The sequence below is a fragment of the Ovis canadensis genome, chromosome 14, assembly GCF_042477335.2.
Source record: "Ovis canadensis isolate MfBH-ARS-UI-01 breed Bighorn chromosome 14, ARS-UI_OviCan_v2, whole genome shotgun sequence".
In the NCBI taxonomy this organism is placed as follows: domain Eukaryota; kingdom Metazoa; phylum Chordata; class Mammalia; order Artiodactyla; family Bovidae; genus Ovis; species Ovis canadensis.
This window is the reverse complement of record NC_091258.1, coordinates 63,496,638-63,521,648: the sequence shown is the minus strand read 5'-3', so window position 1 is coordinate 63,521,648 and position 25,011 is coordinate 63,496,638. Positions and strand designations below refer to the sequence as shown.

Below are 25,011 nucleotides of genomic sequence, written 5' to 3'. Positions count from 1 at the left end.
GAAATGAGACATTAGAAATCCATGGCCTAAATGTCATCAACAGGATGAATAGATAATGATGCCTTTGGCTTGAGTCCACGGCTGAGCTCCTTGGCAGTAGGAAATGAAACATTAGAAATCCATGGCCTAAATGCCATCAACAAGATGAATGGATAACAAAGATGTAGGGGGTATATGTGATACATAGTGGAATACTACTCAGCCATGAAAAAGAATGAAGTAATGCCATTTGCAACAGCATGGATTGACCGGGAGATTATCATATTAAGTGAAGTAAGTCTGATAGAGAAAAATATGATATCACTTATATGTAGAATTTTTTTTAAATGATACAAATGAACTTCAAAAACTCATAGACTTAGAGAAAAACCTATGGCTACTGGGGGAAGGAGAGGAGATAGCCTGGGAGTTTGGGATTGACATGCACATGCTGCTATATTTAAAATAGACGGAGTTCCTTGGTGGTCCAGTGGTTACGACTGTGCTTCCACTATTGATGGCATGAAAGGTTGCTGCTGTGAGCTGTGTGTTTCACCGGGATTTGTGACCTCTGGAGGAGAGGATTTCAATCTGGGGTCAGAGATGAGGCTTGACTACTTGGGGAACTTTTTGTATAACCAAGTCTCATTAAAATATAGAGATAGGGAAAGCTTCTGACGCCAACATCAGATGGGAACAGAAAGGGTGCCCCCTTGCTAGTTTTTAGCAAGCAAGTTTTTATGTCTGTTAGAAAGCTATTAATCAGATAAGAGAGACACCTCAAGGCTGAGGGAGTTTCACCAGACCTCTCCCCCAGCCATAAAATAATTGATAGGAATACTGGTTTGTTGAGCCATTATCAGCCCAAGGTTTGAGAAAAGAAAAAAAGTTAGTCTTGGGTGGAACCATTTTGAAGAAAGGCAAATTCTAAAGCAAATACATAGTTTAAAAAACATTTCCACAAGAAAAACATTGGTTAGCTCAAGGCAGGACGTCTGCCACTTGCCATTTATTTCCTCCTGCTGCTTGGGAACCTCTGGCCTTCCTGCCTGTTACCCTCTCAGGCACACGTTCAGTCCCTTGCTGGGGAACTAAGAGGGGCCAAATAAAAAATAGGCTAAATAACCAACAAAGACCTTATGTATAACACAGCGAACTCTGCTTCATGTTCTGTAATTATCTAAATGGGAAATGAATTTGAAAAATAGCTAACATGTACATGAATCACTTTACTGTACCCCTGAAACTAACACACTATTAATCAACTATTGTTGTTTAGACTCTCAGTCGTGCCCAACTCTTTGTGAACCCAAGGACTGTAGCTCACCAGGCTCCTCTGTCCATGGGATTCTCCAAGCAAGGAGACTGGAGTGGGTTGCCACTTCTTCCTCCAGGGAATCTTCCCAACCCAGGGATCAAATGTACGTCTCCTGCATCGGCAGGCAGGGTTTTTTTTGTTTTTTTTAAACCACTGAACTACCTGGGAAGACTCCAGTATAAAATAAAAATTAAAGAAGTAACAACCCAAGGCATGCTGCAGGATCACAGAAATGTTATCGCCTGGGGCTGTGATGAGATGCCAGTGAGGTGCCACGTGCCCTAGGGGGCCCTGTGGCTGCTGGGCATGACGCTGGCAGTAATGACAGCTCTAAAGATAGGGTTGGGCAGACTCCCTCAAGCGCCCAGCTCAGTCACCCCCCTCGGAACTGGCAAGCTCCCGTGACAGCATTTCCCCCCGCCAAGGTTACTGCTCATAGATACTGCTGAAAATACAACCCAGTGTTTAGGTTTGTGGGTTGCTGAGTTATGACACTTGAATTCCCCAGTCTGGACAAGTTTCTTCTCTGGTGGTATTGAGGGTGCTGACTGGTACACAGTGGGATCCAGAAACCTGGAGTCAGATCATCTGGTTGGATCCAGAGGAAACGGACGACCTCGAACCCCCGAGTTCTTGGAAGCCTTCCCTAACAATGTGGGGAGACCACCTGTGATCCTGCACTGAAAACCCGGCCATGACCTCCCCTCGGGCAAATGCCTTGAAAGGGAGATCTGCTTTTCTGGAGACTTCCCACGAGCGCCCCCTGCTGTCACTAGGCCACAGGTCAAGCCTCAGCACGCTCCGGGGAGCGGGTGCTCACGGCGACCCAGAAGGGAACAGCTCAGCTCTTACACAGAAGGGCAAGACCTGCAGACAGATGTACAGTCAACACCCAAGAAGCCGCACAGGAGTGGCTTCTCAGGGTGTTAGGCCAGTGAGAGCGGACCTCATACTGCACGGAGCGAAGCTCACTGATACAAGGGCGCTTACTGGAGACTCTGGGTATAATGAGTTAGCGAGTGCAGCTGCTGTTGTCCTGACAGTCTTCTTGGTTGGCTGACTGGAACTTGGGACTCAACAGTGACCTATGGTTACTAAGGTGAGAAACCCGAACTGCCCAGGCATAAACTGGAGAGGGAGATCCAAAGACCCGGGGAGGCAAAAATGCAGGCTGGGGTCCACGTTCCCCCAGAAGGCACCTACCTCTTTTAGTCACTCGACATGCGACCTCACCTGCTGCAGTCGCTGGATGGCTTCTCTCCTCACTGGCATGTCTGCGGACTAAGGCACGCAGCAACCGAAACCGTCTGCCCCTGCTCTGTGCTCCGGGAGCAGCTAGATGAGCCGAGAGTCAGGGGGTGAGACACCACCCCAGCCCAGCCTGGGGGGAAAAGGCTTGCAGACCCCTTCCAGGGGCTCTCAGAGCCCTGCCCCAGCCCACTCTGGCTTTTACTCCATCAATAATCCCCACCTTCTCCACACGCTCTTCCTCCATCTGGTCCCATGGGCTCCATTACTCAAACTGCTGTTGCTGACAGACAGGGTTCCTGCAGTGATTTGAACAGTTCCCAACCCAAGTAGGGGGTCAGGCCAAGCTCACCTGCGGGTGGGGGAGGGGGGTTCCCTCACTCTCACCCCAGGCTCCAGGAGGTCTAGGATGAGCCGGCCCCACCGGCCTGCCTCCCCAGACAGCTGTAGCAGCCCCAACAGCAGAGGCCCCTGTAGGGCAGGGCCGTAAACACAGGCAGACACCCTCTGGTCCCGAGGGGGCCGGATGTGAGCGTTCCCGGAGTCACCGTGCAGCTGTAGGCGGGGCCGGCCCAGGGCTGGAGAGAGGGACCAGCAGGAACGGACTGCGGCCCTGCCAGGCACCCAAGGGAATGGGGTGGGGGTGCGGAGGTCAGCCCAGCTCCAGGGCTCCCCGTGCTCCCACCGGCCACCCTTCAATGCCCCTGGCTTGGCTCCCCCTCCACCCACTCGCTCCCCAGCTCCTCCCCAGCTCTCGGCCTCTCCCTGGCTCTGGCTGTTCGCCCACTCCCGGCTCTCTGCTTCCACCCCGAGTCCCTCCACCTGCCCCTCCACATTCTCTCCCCACCCCTTCCCCCCGGGGTCCCCTTATCTCCTGCGGCTCCACCTCTAGCCTCTCCTCTGGGCCTCCCTGAGCCTCTCTCTCCACCCGCCCTGCCCCTGTGGTCTCCCTGGCTCTCTGCTTCCTCGGCCAGTGTCTTCTCCTTCCCTGCCCCCAACCCTGACTCCTGGCAACACCCCCACCTCTGGCAAGGCCCCCTGCCCTCTCAGCACATTCACTGCCCGCCTCCTCCCCTGGCCAGGCCCAACCCCTGGCCTCAGGGTTGGCCACTCTAGGGCTCTGCCTCTCCCTGGGTCAGTCTTCCACTTCCCAGCCCGGCTCGGCGGCCCTCAGCCTCACCCTCCCTGGGACTCTCTCCTAGGCCCCTGGTTCTCCCCTCCCTGCCGGCTCCCGTACACCTTTCCCGGTCTCACCAGAAAACCAGCCCTGACACGCCCCAGCCCCATCCCTCAGGCCTGCCTCTTGCCCTCCCCCGCTCCCCTTCTCCCTCAGCCCCGCCCCAGCCCCTCCCGGCCCCTGGGGCCCTCCCAGCAGCTCCCCTCCCCGCCCGCGGACCGGCTGGGCTGGGCTGGAGAACAACACCCGCACCTCCGGACCGAGGAGAGAGCCAGACCGAGGCCGGAGCGCTGGAGTTGGCCGGAGCTGGCCCCAGAGGTAAAAAGGAGGGAGCAGTGCCTAGGGTGGGGCCTGTCAGGCGAGGACATAACCCCTGTGATCCTGACTCCTGGTGGGGCGGGGTGGGGGGGCAGGAATGCCGGAGTCCCTGGTCTCTAGGGTGGGGATGGGGAATGGGGAAAATAGAAGGCTCTGGGCTGGATGGAAAGAGCCAGGTGCCAGAATGGCAGTGGAGTGGGGATTCGCCGGTCCAGGAAAACCGGGCATCGGGTGGTTGGTGGAGGGCTGGGTTAGGGTCTGGACCACAGAAGCCTCACAGGAGTTGCCAGGGCCTGGCCTGGCCCCTGCCCCAAAGGCCTTGTGTCTCTTCAGCAGCTCCCACAGCCGCCCCTTCCCTGGGCCGGGTCATGCGCTGCCCCAAGTGCCTTCTCTGCCTGTCAGCGCTGCTCACACTCCTGGGCCTCAAAGTGTACATCGAGTGGACATCCGAGCCCCGGCTGGGCAAGGCCTACCCAGGACCCCGCAGCACCCTGCCAGGCCCCACGCCAGCCAGCGCCGAGCCCACCCTGCCGGCCAACCTCTCAGCCCGTCTGGGCCAGACTGGCCCCCTGCCCTTGGCTTACTGGAACCAGCAGCAGTGGCGGCTGGGGACCCTGCCCGGAGTGAACAGCACAGAGGCGGAGGACTGTGGTGCTTGGGGGGCCGCCGCCGCGGCTGAGATCCCAGACTTTGCTTCCTACCCCGAGGACCTCCGCCGCTTTCTGCTGTGGGCCGCCTGCCGGAGCTTCCCACGGTGGCTGCCTGCAGGCGGCGGAGGCCAGGTGACCGGCTGCAAGGATCCCGGTGATGTCCCCTTCCTGCTGTTGGCTGTCAAGTCAGAACCAGGGCACTTTGCGGAACGACAAGCCGTGAGGGAGACGTGGGGCAGGCCGGCCCCTGGGGTCCGGCTGCTCTTCCTCCTGGGGTCCCCGGTGGGCCAGGCGGGGCCGGACCTCGGCACCCTGGTGTCCTGGGAGAGCCGGCGCTACGGTGACCTGCTGCTCTGGGACTTCCTCGACGTCCCCTTCAACCAGACGCTCAAGGACTTGATGTTGCTGGCCTGGCTTGGCCGCCACTGCCCCGGCGTGAGCTTTGTCCTGCAGGCCCAGGACGACGCCTTTGTACGCACCCCTGCTCTGCTGGACCACCTGCAGGGCCTGCCGCCCGCCAAGGCCCGGGGCCTCTACCTGGGTGAGGTCTTCACCCAGGCCAAGCCTCTCCGGAAGCCAGGAGGACCCTTCTACGTGCCCGGGTCCTTCTTCGAGGGCAGCTACCCGGCCTACGCCAGTGGGGGCGGCTACGTCATCGCGGGGCGCTTGGCACCCTGGCTGCTGCAGGCAGCGGCCCGCGTGGCCCCCTTCCCCTTTGGCGACGTCTACACTGGCCTGTGCTTCCAGGCCCTGGGCCTGGCCCCCAGGACCCACAAAGGCTTCCTCACGGCCTGGCCAGCAGACCGCACTGCTGACCCCTGTGCCTTCAGAGACCTGCTGCTGGTGCGACCCCTCAGCCCTCAGGACAGCATCCGGCTCTGGAAACAGCTGCAGGACCCTGGGCTCCAGTGCTGAGCCCCGGAGGCAGGAGCGGGGAGGGGCGATCAGGGCAGCCCCTGAGGGGTGAGGAAGGAGGTCCTGGAATGGAGGCTACCTGAGCCCCTGCTGGGCCTGTCTTTTAGATTTTGAAACAAAACATGCACACTCCGCGTTCTGAGACCCTGAGTTGTCTCTCTTGTCTACCGGAACCTGGGGTAGCATACAGAGCAAGGCTCTGCTGTCCCCTGACCTTCACACCAGATGCTGCCCCCACCCTGGGCGAGGTCCACTCTAATGGCCTAGCTGTCATGCTGGACACCAGCTCTGACCCGTTCTTCAGGAGACCAGAGGTCATCTCTGGAGGACCCCAGCCCCATGCTATTCGCTGAAGCTGACCCTCCAGCTTGTGAGAAGAAGATGACAGCTCAACAGCCTTGGCTTTACTCATCACCAATGGAGGAGCTAGGGGAGTCCCAAGCCAGCCATGCTGGCCTCCCCTCCCATGTCCCCACTTCAGGAAACAGAAACCAGATGTGGCAGGGAGCCAAACACAGAGACACAGTTTATTCACTGCGTGCTGGCCTCTCATTCTGAGTCAGGTTCCACAGACTGACCTGCCACATCTAGCCCCAGCCCTCAGGGGTGTCCAGTCCCAGAGGTGCCCTCGCCCAGCCCCTGGGAGAAGACCGTGTAACTCAGGGTGGAGAAGGGGCTGACCAAGGACCCCGCCCAGTGTAACAGCCTAGCGGAACAGGCCTCAAGTACTGCCTGGCTCCTGAGTGTGTTGGGAGGCACCTGTCTGAGGAAGCTGGCACCCTGCCAATCCCGTCTGCCCCTCAAACTGGGGCTGCCTCTTGGGGTAGTTGAGGCACGACCCCAGGGGCTGTGGGGCCTCACTTCTCAAAGTGGTCCAGTGGGTAGTGTTCGCCGTAGGTCTGGAGGTGACGTGCCAGAGACTCCTGCTGCTTGCGGAGCTGGGCAGGCATCTCCTGATACACGTCCGAGAAGATCAAGTTGGGGTTGGGCTTCAGCTTCCGCTCAGCCTGCTCAAAGGCCTCCATTACCTGGGAGACAAGGGGTGATGGGCAGGCAGCCCATCCCTCACCCAGGAACCTACCTCCTCCTCAGGGACCTCGGTGAGGGGTTAAGCCCCCTGAGCCTCAAGTTCCCACGCAGACGATGGAAATAATCACCCTAACAGTGGTGACAGTTAACACCACCAACCCCAGCTTCTCCATCCTTAGTGGAACCAGGCTGTACTGTACTAAGAGCACAGAATCATTTTGGCCTCTCAGCACCCTTAAGAAGCAGGCAACTTGGGAGAGGAAAGTGAGGCAGAGAGAAGGACATGTCCATGATGTCAGAGTCAGGAAGTGCATGCTGCCCAACACCAGGGTCCACCCTGCCCACTGGGCTGCAATGTCCCAGGCATCTGATGACCAGGGCTGAGGGGGGCAGTGCACAGACTCTGGTGGGCACTTACACTGCATTTGGAGTAAGTGCAAGGCCTCAGACAAGCTTCTGAGGCAGGTACCCCGTATCCCTCTTCAGAGAGGAAAGAGCTGGGGCCAGACATCTGCTGGGACACGGCCAAGATGCACGTGTCTGGGCATCGTGACATCACGGCTATCCCCAAGGCTCCGTTCAATGGCACTCCCCACCACGCCCCACAGCTGGGCTTCCCCGGTGGCTCAATGGAAAAGAATCCTCCTGCCAGTACAGGAGATGTGGGTTCAATTCCTGGATTGGGAAGATCCCCTGGAGAAGGAATACGCCAGTATTCCTGCGAGGGAAATCCCATGGACAGAGGAGCCTGGTGGGCTACAGTCCATGGGGTCACAAAAGAGTCGGTTGCGACTGAGCGACTAAACAACGAACACCCCCCCAGGCTCTCCATTCTTGCAGCGCTCCTTATGAAGCATCATGGCCCCTGGGGTGGGTTCCAGCCAGGGCGGGGAAGCCCTGCCTCACCTTCTTGCGGGACTGCTTCCTCCAGGCCTTCTCCTGCTCGTCATCCCACCAGCCGCGGCTCTGCAGGTGATGCCGCAGCCGGGAGATGGGGTGGTCCTGCTTGTCCCAGTAGTTGACCTCGTCCACTGAGCGGTACGCCGAGCTGTCATCACTGGTGCTGTGGTGCCCGATCCTACAGGGGGAGGGGAGGCCTGGGTCAGGCTACGGCCCCACAGGCAAGGGTCAGGAGGGCAAGGCTAGACTAGGAACAGAGGAGTGGGAATGGAATGGGGGCCAGCGGGTGCGGGCAGCAGGGTCGTGCTGTGGGGACAGTGGCCAACGTGGAGGAGAAGCCGGGGACAGGCTGTCGCGCTTGGGGGATGATGGGGGCAGCCAGCAGGTACCTGTAGGTCATGGCCTCAATGAGGAAGGGCTGGTTCTCCGCCACGGCCCGCCGCCGGGCCTCCTTGGTGGCGTTGTACACGGCAAACACATCATTGCCATCCACGCGGATGGAGAGGATGCCGTACCCGGGGCCTCGAGCCGCTGTGGGGACAGAGGCCGGCCAGGCCCCAGGGCTCAGTCGAGACCTGAGCCGGGAGGGGAGGCGAGGGGAGCGGAGGGGCGCCCAGCAGGGCCCTCACCGATGCCGTCCCCGCGGTATTGCTCCGAGGTGGGCGTGGAGATGGCGTAGCCGTTGTTCCGACAGAAGAAGATGATGGGGCACTCGAGGGTGGCGGCGAAGTTGAAGCCGGCGTGGGCGTCCCCCTCACTGGCTGCCCCCTCTCCGAAGTAACAGATGACCACCCTGTTGGCGTTGGCCCGCTTGGCTGCGTAGGCTGCCCCGACCGCTGCAGGAGCAGAGACATGCACGTCTCACCTGCGCTCACACCCCTGTTCCCCGACCTGGGCCTCTGGGGCTCAGGCTGGCAGTCGCCAGGCACTGAGGGGAAGAAAACACCTGAGCCCCCAAGAAGCTCCCCACCTGGTCTTCTCCCCTCAGCTGACGGCAGCTCCATCCTCCCAACCACTCAGGCCAAAACCTTCAGCATCTTTGAGTCCGGTCATTCCTGTACCCCTCCACCTCCAAAATGGGAGTTAACATTTGACCTCTTCTTCAGCTCACCCTGGTGGTCCCAGCCCTGCCTCTTCCCTGCGTGCCTAAGCAGCCTCCCCGACTCCTGCTCCTCCCACCCACGCTGTTACCCTCTGGTTAAACCCTGAGCCAGGCCGACAGGGGACTTGCTCCTCTTCCTCCCCCAGTGGGGGTCCTCTGTGGGTCCAAGCGTGCTCAAAAATCAAGAGCCTGTATCACACCCAGGCTGTTTTCCCTGTAGGCCTTATGACGCCTGACATGCTCCACATGTTATCTGCACCAGATGCCGTCCATCTCCCCCACCAGGGTCAGCACCCAGAGGCCTCAGGGTTTTACTGCCTCTGTTCACTGCACCTAGAACGGTGCCCAGCACAGCGCATGGACTCCAGACATATCCAACTGACTGACTAAACTGCTCACCCAAACGGAAGGTGAGGGCCCAATCCCACCTTATGGAAATTCTACGGGATGGAGATCAATGAAAATGCTACCTCCACGCAGAAAGCTGCCCTGTCCACCTCCCACCTCAGACATAAACTGCTCTTATCTAAAACTCACTAGGGGCGAACGTGCCAGGGACTCTGCTAAACCCTGCACACATCAGCTCAAGTGTCTGCCCTGGAGCAGCCTGACCTTGTCTTTGCACTCTGTGGCCACAGGCCTGGCCCCAAGCGGGTCTGCTTCACAAGTGGTCATCTTTAATAGAAGTCACACCGGCTGCGCTAAGCATCGTGCGCTTCTAGAGTCTGCTTCGGGGGAGTCAGACTCCGAAGACAGAGGAAGACCAGGGTTGGGGTAGAGAACCTGGGCTCTGGAGCCACCTGGTCCACAACATGAGAGCCAACTCTTCTTGGGACCTGCCAGTGACCTTTAGCGAGGAACCTGGCACACACTCAGTTCCACACGGCTGGCTGTGCTGCTGAGCAGACACGAGGTGAGCACAAGCACGGGAAACAGAGAGCGACTGTGCCTGCCGAGCGCCACCAGAGCCCTCCCACGAGGGTCCCAGAAAGAGAGATCTTCTAAGTCTAGAGCCCAGACCAGCGCTGGGTCCTTGCGCCCACCAGGAGGCCCCGGTGGAGAGGTGAGGCTCCGAGGAGGGAACGTCGTCAGTCTGCGTGTGCCAGGCCTGGGCGCGCGTTCTCACCCTGGGGGATCTGTGTGGCCAGTGGAGAGGAGATGGTGACGAAGTGGCGCTCCCTGCAGCCGTAGTGGACGGGCATCTGGCGCCCCTTGCCCAGGTCGCTCACGTTGCCGTAGCACTGGGCCATGAACAGCTCCAGGGGGTAGTCCCGGTACATGAGCACACCTGCAGCAGGAGGAGGCAGGGTTACTCTGGTGAGTGGTATGGGGGCAGGCCAACCCCTGAAGGCTACCCCCTGGCCTGCCGCCAGGCCCCGCCCCTGTGCCAGTGCAGCCAGGGAGCCGGAGCAGAGCAGGGAAGGAACGTTCGGATGCTCACAGGGATGGTGCGCAGAGCAGAGAGGCCTGGCTCAGGAGGGAGGCTGCTGTTCAGACCAACTGGCCTCTGCTCAGGAAGGCCACATGGTTTCAGTTTTCAAAGAAGGAGAAATTCAGCTTGCCTGTTTTTTTTCTTTTGAGAAGCTACCTGATTTTTAAGTGTTCCTCTAATTCATTTACTTAAAAAAAAAAAAAATCATACGAACCAAATAAATGTATGGACCATGTTCATGACTCCTGGACTAAGGGAGGAAATATTCAAACCTGTTCTCAGCAGTAAAATCCCTGGTGGACACCCACCTCATCATCAAAAGCCGCAAGCACACACCTCTCTGACCTGGGCTTCACACCACCCGGCTGGCAGGGCTGGCGGGGGCCCCATGCAGCCCCTCCAGCGCGAGGCCGGCAGGGCAATGGAGACAGGTTCCGGGAGCGCCGCCATCCTCAGTGCCCTTGTTCTCCCCATTCCAGAGACGGGAGACACCGAGTCAGCCAGGCGAGCAGCTGCCCAGCCAGGATGGGCAAGCAGGGTCAGCCTTTCCTCCTGCCCTGCACAGGTGCCCCTGCAGCTGCCAGGACGCAGGGCGTTCCAGGACCCGGGCAGGATGGCTCACTCCTGCAGAGGTGGCCAGGGCCCTAACGGCCCCCGTGTGCAGTGCCCAGCTGGCGCCCGTGATGCCAGGCCCTGCCTGGAGCCCTCCCCAGAGAGAACCACTCGGCAAAAACAGCGGGAAGCACTCGGCAAACCTGGCAGGGCCTGGCTTGTGGCCCAGTGCCCGGGGAAATCTAATGATGCTGAACCAGAGTCATTATCATGGGGCGTCTGTTCTCCCGGAGTGTGTGGGGGTGGGAGGTCTGGTGCAGCTGAGAGAAGAGACAGTCTGAGACAAGATGGCCATGCCAGCTGGTCCAGGCTCTGGACAGACACCCTGGCCAGGCCACATCTCCCTGAAGAGCTGTTCAGGGTGCGAGGCCCTGGCCACAGCATCGCCTCCAACTTTGAGGGCTTACTGCGCACCGTATGCCCTGTGCTGAGGGCTTCATGTCATCTGCCCGGTGAAACTGTCTTGGGAGGGGTCCCCATCCCACACGGTGAGGACATGAGATGAGGAGGCTGAGGCAAGGTGCAGTTAAGCAACCTGCCCAGGATCATGAAGCACCTAAGAGGAAGGGGCAGATGGGGCTCCCTGCTGGGTCCTCATGCCAACAACTGCTCTGGAAGCCCCAACTTCAGCTCCCCTCTCCCCCCAGTCTCTCCTAAACGCTCATCCGTCTTCTTCATTCCTAGTCTGTGACCCTTCCATCCTCTCCCCCGTTCACTTAGAAATGGTTAGAACACACCGTCCATCTGCTTCTGCTGGGTGAGTGACCTGGCACCTGGAAAGAGGCTGGCAGAGCCCTGCACATGTAGACAGGGCTCCCGCAGCCCAGCCTGCCCTCACTGTAGGCTCCCGGCAGCCCCACCATGCAGGAGTCACCACCCCATCGTAATCTCTATTTCTAGATGAGAAAAATGAGGCTCAGAGAATCGAAGTGACTTGCCCCAATCTAACAACCAGCAGGGCATGGAAAGGTTAGGGGCACAGGCGCTTAACTACAATATTGCCAGGCCTCTCGGAGGTGAAGCACCCTGAGGCTTCCCTGGCATCATGCCGCTCACAGAAGGGCACACTGGTAACTAATGTAGGCCTCACCTTCTGAGCAGGCAGGACTGAGCCTGACCTGTCTCCACGGAGACCACAGATGCAGGGCCCCACTTCATATGGCCCAGCTAAGGTCAGACATACCTGCCTCCCGGTACTGGCCAAACACTAGGTCTGTGTCGTCCAGGGCTGCCGCGCTGCCCACGTGCGTCCCCTCTTCGCCATAGTTGGTCATGTAGAAGGATATGCGGCCCTGGGGGTAGAGGGGGGCCCGGGGGCCCGGGTTCAGTGAGGCTGGGCAACGACAGACAAGTATCCAAATGCTGACTATCTGCTGACTCTGTGATTCTGCAGATGCTTCCTGAAGGCCGGCTCTGGGCCAGGCCACACTGGCATGCCTGCCTCCATGGAAGAAGTGCCAGGTTGGTCAGAGCCAGGGTGATGGAAGCTGAAGGTGTACCCACTCCACCATGGAGAGGCATCATGGAGCAAGGCCTAAGGTAAGCAAACGTGGGGATGGTGGCGGTTTCCAGAGAGCCCACAACAAAGGCCGGGAGGCCAGAAGGGCTGGGATGTAAAGTGTGGCAGGGGGCGGCAAGGTTGGAGAGAGGGAGGCACCTGCTAGCTGGATACACCAGTGCCCAAAGGGAGCCCCCCTTCCTGAATCCCTCAATCCCAGGGCCTGGAAAGGCAGGTCCCCAGCCTCCCTTATAGTCAGAAGTGGCCACCGGACACAGTTCCAGCCAGACAAGTGGAAGTCTGCTTTTGCTTTCTTGATAAAAAAGATCACTGCAGCGCTGCCATCCATTTCCCCCACTTTGCAGAGCTGTGAAGCCTGGACCTGTGGCAGCCATCTTGTGAACATGAGGCAACAATTACAGGAAAGTCAAGCTGCCCAAGATGATGAAGCAGAAAGGTAAGAAGTCTGGGTTCCTGACTGTGGTACTGAGCAGAATGGATTTCTAATTAAAGACCTAAGGACAGAGAGAATGAGAGGGGAAGTGACAGCAAGAACACTGTGGGTCTCGTTTGGGTAAATGGGTGGATGGTGGCACCCATCACTGACCAACGGCCTAAGGGAGAAAGAGGAGCAAGTCTGGACAGGCTGAAACTGGTGAGGGACACCCAGGGTGAGAAGCCAAGTAGATCTGGGGCTGAGAGGTGAAGTCTGGCTGGAGACCCGGGAGCCTGGCACAGAGATGGGCGGTAAGCAGGGCTGCATGAGCGGTAACACACTCAGGCCAGGCTCTGCAGGACGCCCCGCGCCCAGGCCTAGCCTCCCGTCACAATCCGGGAACCGATGAATACTACTTGCTTCCAAGTGGAGGGCCAATTAAAAGTTAATTGACCGCGCAGTGCCAAGTGAGTGGGTGGATGCTGAGCGCTTGGCTGGGCTGTCTAGGTTGGCGTGGGGAGAGGCCTGAGAGGGGGGAATCCCAAGGAAACGGGACCTGGGCTAGTGGCAGAGGCCACTGGCTGCCTATCCAGCGTCCAATCCCTCTTCTCTTTACTAACAGGTCTCCCTGCACCACCAGCAGCCACTGCCCAGACTAACAGACTACTTTCTCAGTGTCCCTGGCAGCTGGGAGTGACCAGTGACACCTGTGGTGTTATTTGGTGGGACTACCTAGAAGTTCTATAAATGTGGGCGTGGGGAGATACCTGGGCAGTGCCGTGTCTGACCTTCCACCTTCCACTTCCTGCCTGGGGTGAGACGTGATGGAGGGCTCCAGCAGCCACTGGGTTCCTGAGGGGCCCTAGAGGCTAGAAGCCAGCGCTAGCTGTCCAGTGACATTGTGGTGCATCAGTCCTGACCACCTGTTTCCACATTTTTTATGCAAGAGAAGGAAACTACTAATCTGTTTAAACTATTGCTTTTATTTTTGTCAGGATTTGGGGGGTGTTGAGGGAGGGCTGACTGCTACTTATAGCTGAGTGTCATCCAAGCTAATAAAGGCTGGAACCTGACGGCCAAGCTGATCTTACTGAGGGTCCCCAGTGTCGGCCAATGGACAAGTGACCTGATGTGTGGGTCTCACGGAACTCCCACTCCCACCTTCTGGGATGTGTTCTCTTGTTATTTCTACTTTTTTTCTTTAATACACTAAAGAAACTGAGGCAAAGACAAGAAAAACCATCTGCCTAAAGTCCCAGTCGTGACTTGGGTCCATGTCCTCAGGTTCCAAAGGTCCCGTGTGCACAGTCAATCCAGGGGCAGGAAGAGCCCATGAACAGGAGCGGATGGGGGGCGGGGCCTGGCCCTGAGGCTGTGCAGAGGGGAGCAGATGGCTGAGCGCCACAATGGGAGACAGGGCAGACAGGAAGGGCCGGTCTTGATCTTGTGTACGACAGGAGCCAAGGGAAGTTTCTGGGCAGGGTGGCGAACCCACACACAGCGCTGCTGTGAGCTGGCTGCCCGCATGATCTGCTTGGAACTGTCCTCGGTGGGCCTCAGGCTTCAGTCCACAGTGGGGTCACCTGGGGGCTTGATGCAAGTGCAGATTCCCAAGCCCATCCCCACTTCTGACCCAGCAGCGGTGGTGGAAGCTGAGGGACAGCCGGCATTCTCCCACTTTTCTAACAGGAACCCCGTGCCCCTGCTCTTAAGTCTCTGCAGCCCAGGAAGGACAGACGCCAGGCCTCTGCGCCCATGGTTCCCAGGCATGGGTACACGGCCTCGGCCTGGCCTGTCAATCTCACGGGTTGGTTCAGAGAGGAATCTGTCTGTGACCAAAGCCTGGCCAATCAGCATCAGCCCTGGGTCTTCTGCTGGAATGTTAGGGACACTCTCTTTCCACTGCTAAGCAGAGGAGATAGTAACTGCGAGGCTGGTATCCATGACCAATGCATTTCACTGTTTCTCAGGCTATTATGTGCACGGCCATCAACCCTCGCAGCAACCCCATAAAGTAGCTAGAGACCAGCAAGCTGAAGCACTGGGAGGCTGAGCAACTTTCTCACGACCACAAAGCTGGAGGGTGACAGAATGGACTCTGACTGCAGTCCTGCTCCAGAGCCTGCACCCCGAACCCTCTCACTGGCCCCTTGTGAGTCTGGAGCTTCCAGAGACCACTGCGGCTTGAGCATGAGGGAAGCCGAGGCAAAGCAGAGTGGAAGACACTCGGGGAGAGAAACAGGTTTGATAACATTTTTTGAGCCCCAGGGTACAGCTGTGCCTGAAATAGGGCCTTGTAGACTTGCAGCTATTCGAGTCAGCAAGCTTCCTCTCTGCTGACACTGCTGAGCCTCGGTCTCTGTCTGCTGAAGCTAACACTGCTGGGTGTCCCTCCACAGCACACTGGACACAGGCACTCCAGGAAGCGCCGAGGGCCGCCCTGTTCTCAGGACTGCGAGTGTCTGAGACGTAGGGCCATCCAGTCTTCTCCTGTCTTGCCGCCCCCAGCACAGCTAAGCCCCAGCCCAGCAGACAACAGGCTTCCTGTGATCCGGTTCAACCTTCTGCCCTGGGGCAGGACCACCCCTCATCTTCTTTCTCCAGAGCCCCAGGAGAACCCCAGGAGGTCTAAGGACCACAATTCAGGGATCTCCATTCCACTCCCCCTTCTCCGGGTGCTGTCTTTAGGCCTAGACACAGGTAGGGTGGGCAGGACCTCAGGTAATCCCAGGCCCCCTCCCCAGCCCATCCCCACGCACCTGCCTCTGGGACTCATAGAGGATGCGGTCCATGGTGTTGAGCAAGGTCATGCTCTTGTAGAATTTGAGCACCTTCTCCTGGGGCAGCTGCAGACAGAGGCACAGACAGACATGGGCCATCTGGGGCCAGAGAGGAGATGGGCAAGGGGCTTGGGCGTGGGAGGCACGAGGTCAAGGGAGGTGGCCTCTTACGTGGGGATCCTCACTGGGGTTGATGATCTGGCCCTGCCGGTCCATGACCCGGTAGATGGGGATCCCAGAGATGACATTGGGCTGAATGAACTCGAGCTTGTCTATGAACTCCGCTGAGGCCCCTGGGAACTGCGGCTTGTCATCCAGGGACGAAAAGTGCCGCTGTTGCTGCCACCTGTGGGTATGCTGGGGAGAGAGTGTGGAGCGGAACACCCAGGTCAGGAGCAGCAGAGAAGTTCCCTGTGCTGACAGGCAGTGTTGCTGGTGATGCAGCCGCCAGGCCGCAGTGGACTCTGGGGCCCGACACACAAGGTCTCATTTCCTGCTCCATCACCTTCCCAGTGTGTGACCTCAGGCAGGTTCCTATAACCACCCTGAGTCTTGGCTCCTCAGCTGTAAAACTGGGGTGAAAATCATAGCATCTATCACACAACGTTGTTGTAAAGCTTAAATGATCTAATAAAGTGGCAGGTGGCTCAGGAACTGGTAGCTCTAAGAGGCCCAAATTCCTCTCCCGGCATTCAAGGACTCTCAAGGCTGACCGAAGCTAGCCCCTCTTCTCATCTCCCATGGTGACCCCCACAAACACACACCCAGATGTGCTCTTCACCGACCCCTCTACCCACAAGGAGACCGCTCTAAGCCAGTCTCTCAGCTTAGAGTTTACGTCTGGGAGCCCTTAAAAGTCAGCCTGCCTAGGCTCAAATCCCTTGCTGTGACCATGGGAATGAGCGTCTCCCTCCTCAAGTCTCCCCTTTCTCATCTGTAACATGGGGAACACCTCATGGAAACACAGGGAGGCTTAGACAAAAGCACACATATAAAACGGTGAGCAGAATATTTATACCTATCACGAAGGTGCAAAGTAATGCTGATCCTCGTTTCCACATCTCTGCTCTCATCTGCACTAGAAGGCCTCCTCCCCCATCTCCTGGCAAAGAGCTCCACATGCTTCGCTGTCCTCTCCAGTCCTAACCCCCTCCAGGAGCCCAGACTGACTCATTCAACAAACATTTGAGCACCTGCTTCGTTCCACAGCCTGTGCTGGTCTGTGGGGACCTAAGAGAGGCAAGACACCTGCCCCTGCCACACAGCAGGGAAGACAGATCCCCAGCAAGTAACCCTGGGGGCCAAGGGTGATGTGTGTTCTTCCAGGAGAAGCTGTGGGGTAAGAGCAGAGCGGAAAGAGGGGACAGTTCCCCTGAGGAAGTGATGTGAGAGCTGGGACCTGAAGGATATCCAGGAGTCAGGGAAGGAGCATTCGAGGCTGGGGTAACAGAACACGCGGGCTTCCCAGGTGGCTCTAGTGATAAAGAACCCGCCTGACGATATGGGAGATGTAAGAGACGTGGGTTTGATCCCTGGGTTGGGGAGATCCCCTGGAGAATGGCATGGCAATCCACTCCAGTATCCTTGCCTGTATTCTGCCTCAGATATGCAGATGACACCACCTTTACAGCAGAAAGCAAAGTGAAACTGAGCACCCTCTTGATGAAAGAGGAGACTGAAAAAGCTGGCTTAAAACTCAACGTTCAAACAACGAAGATCATGGCATCCGGTCCCACCACTTCATGGCAAATAAATGGGGAAACAACGGAAACAGTTAGAGACTTTATTTTCTTGGGCTCCAAAATCACTGCAGATGGTGACTGCAGCCATGAAATTAAAAGACACTTGCTCCTTGGAAGAAACACTATGACCAAGCTGGACAGCATATTAATAGCAGAGACATTACTTTGCCAACAAAGGTCTGTCTAGTCAAAGCTATGGTTTTTCCAGTAGTCATGTATGGATGCGAGTTTGACTGTGAAGAATGCTGAGCACTGAAGAACTGATGCTTCTGAACCATGGTGTTGGAGAAGATTCTTGAGTCCCTTGGACTCCAAGGAGATCCAACCAGTCCATCCTAAAGGAAATCAGTCCTGACTATTCATTGAAGGGACTGATATTGAAGCTGAAGCTCCAATACTTTGATGTTGGCAAAGACTGAAGGCAGAAGGGGACGACAGAGGATAATACAGTTGGATGGCATCACTGATTCAATGAACATGAGTTTGAGCAAGCTCCAGGAATTGGTGATGGACAGGGAGGCCTGGTGTGCTGCAGTCCATGGGGTCGCAAAGAGTCGAACACGACCGAGCAACTGAACTGAACTGATTCTTGCCTGGAGAATCCCATGGACAGAGGAGCCTAGCTGGTTACATAGTCCATGGGGTCCCAAAGAGTCGGACATGACTGAAGCGACTTAGCATGCATGCACGGCAGAACAGGCAGAAGGCAGAACGTGAGGAGTGGCATGTATCTGTGGAACGCGGGAGGAGTCCTGTGGGAAACACTGCAGCCCCCGGCTCAGAGGCGGCCTGGGAAAGCCCAGGAGAAGGCCACATGCGCACCAGGAGAACTGATCCCATTTCTCAGCTCTCCAGTTAGCCTTGAACCACCTCAGTGTCACAACAGAGCCTCTTTATTAAGCCCAAGCAGGGTGCCAGGCTGACGTCCCAAGATACAGCCCTCACTGCTCAGAGCACGTCTGGGAGGCAGGGAGCACTTACTCTCGCCCTTCAGACGAGGAAGCCGAGGCTTAGGGTGGCTGTATCAATTCCTGCACCAGGCCCCAGAGCTAAACCAGACAGATAAGTCGAGACTGGGCTTCAAACCTGGGCAGGGCTGACAGCCAGACCCCCAAGCCCAGGTTCCCCACTTCCCACAGGTCCCCAGGGTCCTCTCTCAGCTGGCTAACCATGGCTTCACCTCCCAGAGGAACTGAAGCACACCACCTGGGCTCATCCTGAGCTAGGTCTCACACGAGGGTGCGCAAATGGGTTCCCCACCCTCCCTCCTTTAACTGAGGCAAAGAGGCCAGTGCGGGAATGTGAACGAGTGTGCTTTTCTCTGCATTTGTGGTGGTGAAGAAATAAAGGAAATTATGCTCCGATGGCAGGGCAGCTGCTCAGCTCTTGCAGACCACCCCCCTGCTTTCAGGGTGCTCACGCAGGCTGGGCCCTCCCAACCACCTGGTGGTGTCGTCTCCCCCACACACACCATGAGCTCCGGAGGCAGGGAGCATGTCCACGCGGGTTTACAGGGCACACACTTCAACAGGGAATTACTGACCCAGTGCATGAATGTTCACTGGCTTGGAGTCAGACCAACCTGGGTTCCAATTTCTTAGCTCACTGCACAGCCCTCTGCAAAACACGGTGTCTCTGAATTTCTTCATCTGCGAAGAGGTGGCGCAGGGTTACCAGTAGTACCTCAGATAAGGTATGCAGAGGGTTCAGCACAGGTGTGGGAACTATTATATGCTCAAAAACTGGTAGAAGGGAGGAAAAAACCAAAAGCTAGGAAGAGAAATGAGAAAAATTGACTGGCACCTTGGAAAGATGGGGAAAACAGGAGTTAGGGAGAAGGACTGCCTGTGTCTCAGACCAGATGGTAACTCCAGACCAGGCCCCATTGGACACTCGAGACTGAGGTGCAGCGGAGACTCCATCTGGGGAGGGGCTCCGGGACAGGAGGGCAGGGGTCAGCAGGGCCCAGGAGGACAGAGTCACAGGGCTCAGAGCAAACCCCAGGGTCAGGGCACGGCTATCTGCCTCCAGAGGCTGGAGGGCTACCGGCAGGGCGCTGTCCCTGGAGCTGGGCCTTGGCGGTGCCCCCACATCCGGGGCCTGTAGAGATGAAGGTGGTACCCATGCCAAGGGTACTGTGCTGATTCCACGAGCTTTCAGAGGGCTCCACACAGTGCTGGCCCTCAGGAACAGCTCCATCACAGGGTGGGGGCGGGGCGGGGGGGGGGTGGCGCGGCGGTGAATCACGTGCAGAGGATATATGCCTCTCCACCCATTTTCCCTTCTTTTTGGTGCAGGTGGGTTTGTCCTGGTGGAATCCTGCAGAAACTGCACGATTTACACAAAGCCTTGAAGCCATGCCCTCTCCCAGCACAGGAACAAGACATGCTCTGGAAGGCCAGGTCTGCCCCACAAGTACTGACGGGCAGTACTTGTGGATGCCATAGCACCGTAGTCAAGGACAAGGACTGCGAGTCCACCACTGCTTCCGGGATGTGGAACTACAGCTCCCTCCGTTTCCTTATGTGTAAAGGAGGCTGGTATGCAGATTAAGGACCTCACGCCTGGCATATAACCAATGCTGGACAAATATGGGTAGCTAACAAGTGTGCCTGATGGCTATTGCGGTCAAACAAGGCGTCAATGAATATTTGCTCTAAGTCAGGCCCTGAACTGAGGGTTGGAGACGATGGGGAGAGATGGATGATGGACACTGAACATAGGAGTTACAATCAGGAGGAGCGATCTCAGAGGAGGCAGGATTGTGAAGGGTTTGGTCAGTTAGGGTGAGGGCTGAGCGGCCTGTGCTTGAATCCTGGCTCTCCAGTCACATCACATTGGGCAGGAGACTGCCTCCCTGAACCCACGAAGAATTGCTACACCAGTTGGTGGTGGGAGGGTAAAAAGCACCTGCTATACCTGGAGAAGGAAGCCTTTTGCTATCTGTATCACTTGTAAGAGGAAAAGCCTCGGGGGAAAAGGAAGAGGGAAGCTGAGGCTTGCAGGACGAGCAGGGGTGAGCCAGGCAAAAACTGGGATGGGGGAACATGTCAGTTCTCCGGAAGGGCAAAGGCTGAGGCCAGAGGAGAGACCCTGGCACCGTGGAGACCATCTGGCTGCAGCACGTTAATGACAGCAGTTACAGATGTGCGTCTGGGCCACACCAGGCCCTTGCTGTGTGACGAACCCGAGGAGGGCACCATGACCACATCGCTGTAGAGAGGCGGCCCCGAGGCTCAGAGGGGTTAGGCAACTTGTCTGCCATCCAAGGAGATCGGGAGCGGTGATGTCAGCACATGAAGCCAGGCAACCTGACCACTACAGGGAAGCTGGAGAGGATGGTGGGGTCCAGCCTGGGACGGCTCTGTGGATGGGGCCAGGGAACCCGGTCCTCTGAAGGAGGTCCTCTGATGGCTAAGGTCACCTCAGCCAGCACTCTCTGGGATCTGAGGCACACTGCCCTCAAAGAGAGCTAAACCCTGGCTCTACTCCCAGCTGAGGAATGTCAGCGCCCTCATTAGTGGCCTCCCTTTCCTGGGGCCAGAGCGGGGTGGGGGCCTGGCTGGGGAGGCCAGGGAAGGGTGGAGACAGGTCAGGCTTTTTCTGGCCTCAAGGACCCAGGAGGTTTAGGAGCACTAAGCTCCCCAAGGCACTGAAGGTGTAAAGCATCCTTGCTTTGCATCAGTCAGAACCACACCAGTGTCACTGTCCCTGGAGAAAACCAGCAGCTCCCATTTCTTGAGCCTTTATGGAGCGCATGGTGTGGGTGGCGGTAGTGGTTTAGTTGCTAAGTCGAGTTTGACTCTTTGCGGCCCCATGGATGGTAGCCCGCCAGGCTCCTCTGTCCATAGGATTTTCCAGGCAAGAATATTGCCATTTTCTTCTCCAGGGGATCTTCTCCAACCAAGGACTGAACCCGAGTCTCCTGCACAGCAGGAGGATTTTTTTTCCGCTGAGCCACCAGGAAAGCCCTAGGTATGTGTCATAAGCGCTTCCTAAGAACCGTTTCCTTTAACCCTCACCTCTCTCTGAGGGAGGCACTGCTACTGTCCCTGTTCTACGGACTGAGACTGGCGGTCGGGGTGGGAAAACTTCTCTGAAGAAATGACCTGTCTGCCCACACTGGAAAGACCATATCCCTACCAAGGCGGTGGGAGCTCACCCAAGGGAAGGGAAAATGCCAGTGGGGCTGAAGTACAGGGAGGGGAGGGCACCCCACCTTGCCACCAGCCCCAGGTAGAGGCTGTTGATGCACACCCAGTCTGGACTAAGCAGGATGCGGTAAGACCTGAACCGAAGTCCTGCCCCTGCTCCTCCGGCCAGTTCTGGAGTCCAGAGCTCCAAGTTCAGACCTCACCTCTCTGAGCCTCAGTTTCCTCCCCTGTAACAGAAGAAAACTACCAGTACCGTACCTTGCAGTGTTAAATATAACAATGGTGTGAGTTGGCCCTGTCAATGAGAAAGCGCTTCATTAAGACACCGCCAAGAGGGAGACGACGAACTACTGTTTCATGCTGCAATATACTCTGGGCACCAACCACATGGAGATGCCGCCCAGAGCCCTGGAGTTCTAGAGCCCCCAGACACACTGCCTGAACAGCAGGGTCCAAGAAACACTATTATTGATAATTCACACAGACCCAGCTTTGAGGTGCTCCCTGACTCCCAACTGGGCAGGAGGCACTTGAGTCACCCCACCTGCTAAAGCTCAGAGAAGTGAAATGACTTGATCGAGATCACACCTGCTTCTTGGGGTGGTGGCTGAGAAAACAACTCAGGACTCTGGGACAATCAAGTTCCCTCCTCCTCTTCTCCCTGAACAACAAAACGTCTGCTAGAAACAGGACTGAGGGCAGAACCAGCCAAATGCCTCCAGGGCAACGGGGCACAGCCTGAGTAAAGGGCAGTGAAAGGAGAGGCAAGCAGGAGCAGGGGAGGGGGGGTGGGGGGTGGAGAATGACGCCTTCCTCCCAACACAGCCTGCCCCAACAAACCAATCGGTCCACTACAAGCACAACCTCCCAACCTGCCTCTAAGATGCTATCTCCTGACTCCACCCTGACTGCCTAAAACTGCATCATCCAATATGGCAGCCACCAACCTCTTCTAGCTATTTAAAGTCATTAAAGTTAAATGAGAATTTCAAGTGCTCTGTCACACTAGCCACATTTGAAGGGCCCAGGAGCCATGGGTGGTTAGTGGCTACTGTACTGAACAACGTGGATATCATCACAAAAAGTCAGCCTGCCAGCCTCCTCTGTCCATGGGATTCTCCAGACAAGAATACTGGAGTGGGTTGCCATTCCCTTCTCCAGGGGATCTGCCTGAACCAGGGATCGAACCTGTGTCTCCTGCATTGGCAGGAGGGTTCTTTACCATCTGAGTCACGAGGGAAGCTGCTACTGGACACACCAGGTCCCAGATCTTTGAGTAAATGCTCCTACTCTTTTCTTTTTTTTAACACTTAAAAACAAGTGAGATAATTAAAAGTGGAGAAGACGAAACAGGGACTCTAAAAATACACGGAGAATTCCCTGGTAGTCCAGTGGCTAAGACTCCACGTTCCCAATGCAGGGGGCCCAGGTTCGATCCCTAGTCAGGGAACTAGCTCCCTCATGACACTAGGAAGACCCAGTACAGCCAACTAAATAATGAAAGACCACTGCCCCCTGCTTCCCTCCCCACCAACAGATCTCACTCAAAAAAAAAAAAGGGGGGGCGGGGAAGGCAGGAGGGAAGAGTAGCAAGGAGTGGAGCCAGAAATGAAGCAGATTTAATCAGCCGTGAGTGACGTTTTCCCTTCTCCCACTCAGTCAAGCTCACCCTTACTCCACAGGCTCAACCAATGGGCCCTAGGGATGGAGCTGTGGAGGATCTGATTGCTCAAATCAAAACCAAACCCCCACAGAGACCAGCCCAAAGGCAGGGACTCTCCCACCTCCCTCTTGCTCCAGTAACCTTTTTGAAATTACCTGCTTCAAGTAACTCCCTTCTTAGGTCTTCCCACACATTATTCACAGCCCATCCTCCTCCCATTTCTCCCTCTAGCAAGAGCTTCGCCCCAAATTCCATTTTCCTTTCCTAATGGTTTGGGATCAGATGGTCAGACCCAACCCCACAAGGTCTGGACAGAATTCCCGCCAAGGCCTTCACCAATCCAGGCCTTTCCCAGGTCACCTCCCTTCTTCTCCCCCCATTTCCGAGGTGAGTTTTTGTCCCATCCCTCCAACCTCACTTTCAACAGTGGCTAACACTCCAATTGCCCTCATCATATGCCAGATCCAGTTCTTAGCACTTTACATATTTAATTTTCACAACAACTCTATGAGGTGACCATTGTTAGCATTTTACAGAGAGGAAAATCAGGTCCAGAGAAGAGCAGTCCCTTGCCCAAAGCTACAGAGCTAGAAAAAGGCAGATTACAGAACACCGCCTCACATGATTTAGCACGAGCCAATCTTCTTAACCACTACTCTGTTATATGCAAAATCTCAGTTCACAGCTTTTCTCAAGCCCCCTGCCTCTGTCTCTCTAAATAGTGGTTCCCATCTACATTTCTGCTGTGCGAGCATGCCATTAGCAGCATCAATCTAAAAGGAGTCTGCTCCTTTTGACAAGAAACAAGGCATTTCTCCACTGTTTCTAAGAAATATGGACTAAGTGCTCTGCCAGGACCTCTCCCCTCATTAGTTCAACAAATATTCACTGATCACCTCCTCCTTAGAGTGACCAAAACCAACAAGGTCCTTGGCTACCGTTCTATACCGGAGGCACAGGCTCCACGACTTTTTATAAGTATTTTATCTTTATTTATTTGGCTGCACTGGGTCTTAGTTATGGCATGCAGGATTTTTAGCTGCGGCATACGAACTCTTTAACTGCCGGCACGTGGGACCTAGTTCCCTGATCAGGGATGAAACCCAGGCCCCCTGCATTGGAAGCGCGGAGTCTCAGTCACTGGACCACCAGGGAAGTCCCAGAAAGATTTTTTTTTTAACGCAGTTTATTTAAAAATCAGAATTGGAGCAAAGAAACACGGGGCACCATAAAAGTTCCTGAAAGGGCAACTGATGTCTCTCTCCTCCTCCTTGAAAGTAGACCGTATTGAGAAGAAAGTCTTTCCCTTACAAACACAATTTTCTCCAGCTCCTGAGGGGAGAGGTCACACCCTTCTCCCGTATTCTCCAAGCGGCCTCCCCTGGGGATGGGCGGCAATTAAGTAACTACCTCGCTCTCTCCAAGTTTTCTCCCTCCCTTAGGGTCACAAAGGAGCTGCCTGGCTTTTCTTCTCCTAAGGAAGTGGAAGTTATTCCCTTGCATGTCCTGTCCAAGTGGTTCTCCCAGCCCTCGTCCTTTCTCTCACAGCCCTTCCTTCACTTCCTACAGGGACCTAAGGGAACCCCCTCACTCTGAAGACTGCATAAACATTCCTATACCTCTTTCGAGAAAACTTTCAGGTGCCCCAGGTACTCACAGATCTAGCCAGCCCACGAGCCCCAAGCAGCCGCAGGAGCGGGAGGCCTGCCCGTCCCAAGCCTCGACTTGGTCTCCAAACCCTCGCCGCCGCAGCCGCCACCGCCATCTTGGCTGACCATCCCTCGGAGATCCGCCCCTCTCTGCGGCGAGACCGGGGCTGCCCCTTCATAAGCCTGACTCAAATGCCAGCAACACCCTGCCAAGAAACCATACGCTACTAGTTCTGCAGCCTCTGGGACACACATGTAGGTGCATAAAGCCACCTAACTTCCCAAAATTACTCTGACCGCCTCACGTTAGTTATTCCTGTAACCGGCAAAGAAGAGGACAACCCGTCCAGAGCCTCAGGGTTTCAGGGCCGGGGGCCTCGGGTAGGACGAGCTCATGCCAAGGCCCGCC

At 56.5% G+C, this 25,011-nt stretch overlaps 2 protein-coding genes and 2 long non-coding RNA genes across 8 annotated transcripts; 2 read left to right on the top strand and 2 right to left on the bottom strand.

The window, feature by feature from the left end:
- Window positions 1-955: 955 nt before the first annotated feature.
- LOC138418896 (uncharacterized) lies at window positions 956-3,008 on the bottom strand. The gene is made up of 2 exons (XR_011248769.1): window positions 2,769-3,008; window positions 956-2,632 (listed from the first exon to the last, which is right to left on the bottom strand). It is a non-coding gene; the product is annotated as an uncharacterized lncRNA (long non-coding RNA).
- Window positions 2,126-5,749, top strand: B3GNT8 (UDP-GlcNAc:betaGal beta-1,3-N-acetylglucosaminyltransferase 8). 3 transcript variants are annotated; one of them, XM_069550829.1, is made up of 3 exons: window positions 2,126-2,396; window positions 2,510-4,040; window positions 4,377-5,749. In XM_069550829.1, exon 3 carries the CDS (start codon window positions 4,409-4,411, stop codon window positions 5,603-5,605), a length of 1,197 nt encoding a protein of 398 aa, XP_069406930.1. In that variant the 5' UTR covers window positions 2,126-2,396; window positions 2,510-4,040; window positions 4,377-4,408; the 3' UTR covers window positions 5,606-5,749. The 3 variants fall into 3 exon arrangements, with proteins under 3 accessions (XP_069406930.1, XP_069406931.1, XP_069406932.1); XM_069550830.1 differs by having other exon boundaries at window positions 2,155-2,396; window positions 4,374-5,749; XM_069550831.1 differs by lacking the exon at window positions 2,126-2,396 and having other exon boundaries at window positions 3,109-4,040; window positions 4,331-5,749.
- A 354-nt stretch (window positions 5,750-6,103) lies between these two features.
- BCKDHA (branched chain keto acid dehydrogenase E1 subunit alpha) lies at window positions 6,104-24,754 on the bottom strand. The gene is made up of 9 exons (XM_069550835.1): window positions 24,611-24,754; window positions 15,566-15,751; window positions 15,374-15,460; window positions 11,864-11,972; window positions 9,763-9,924; window positions 8,164-8,370; window positions 7,924-8,065; window positions 7,541-7,712; window positions 6,104-6,633 (listed from the first exon to the last, which is right to left on the bottom strand). Exons 1-9 carry the CDS (start codon window positions 24,716-24,718, stop codon window positions 6,463-6,465), a joined length of 1,344 nt encoding a protein of 447 aa, XP_069406936.1. The 5' UTR covers window positions 24,719-24,754; the 3' UTR covers window positions 6,104-6,462.
- On the top strand, window positions 6,889-19,772 carry LOC138418895 (uncharacterized). 3 transcript variants are annotated; one of them, XR_011248766.1, is made up of 5 exons: window positions 6,889-9,699; window positions 12,074-12,219; window positions 12,544-12,635; window positions 14,585-14,856; window positions 19,434-19,772. It is a non-coding gene; the product is annotated as an uncharacterized lncRNA (long non-coding RNA). The 3 variants fall into 3 exon arrangements; XR_011248768.1 differs by lacking the exons at window positions 14,585-14,856; window positions 19,434-19,772 and adding an exon at window positions 13,237-13,687 and having other exon boundaries at window positions 7,907-9,699; XR_011248767.1 differs by lacking the exons at window positions 14,585-14,856; window positions 19,434-19,772 and adding an exon at window positions 13,237-13,687 and having other exon boundaries at window positions 9,622-11,437.
- Window positions 24,755-25,011: the final 257 nt, after the last annotated feature.

Coding starts and splice junctions, on each gene's coding strand:
- B3GNT8 (XM_069550829.1), top strand. CDS start 4,409: ATGCGCTGCCCCAAGTGCCTTCTCTGCCTGTCAGCGCTGCTCACACTC.
- BCKDHA (XM_069550835.1), bottom strand. CDS start 24,718: ATGGCGGTGGCGGCTGCGGCGGCGAGGGTTTGGAGACCAAGTCGAGGC. Junction 11,973..15,373: donor TCTATGAGTCCCAGAGGCAG/GTGCGTGGGGAT, acceptor CTCTACCCCCAG/GGCCGCATATCCTTCTACAT. Junction 6,634..7,540: donor GGAAGCAGTCCCGCAAGAAG/GTGAGGCAGGGC, acceptor CTTGTCTCCCAG/GTAATGGAGGCCTTTGAGCA.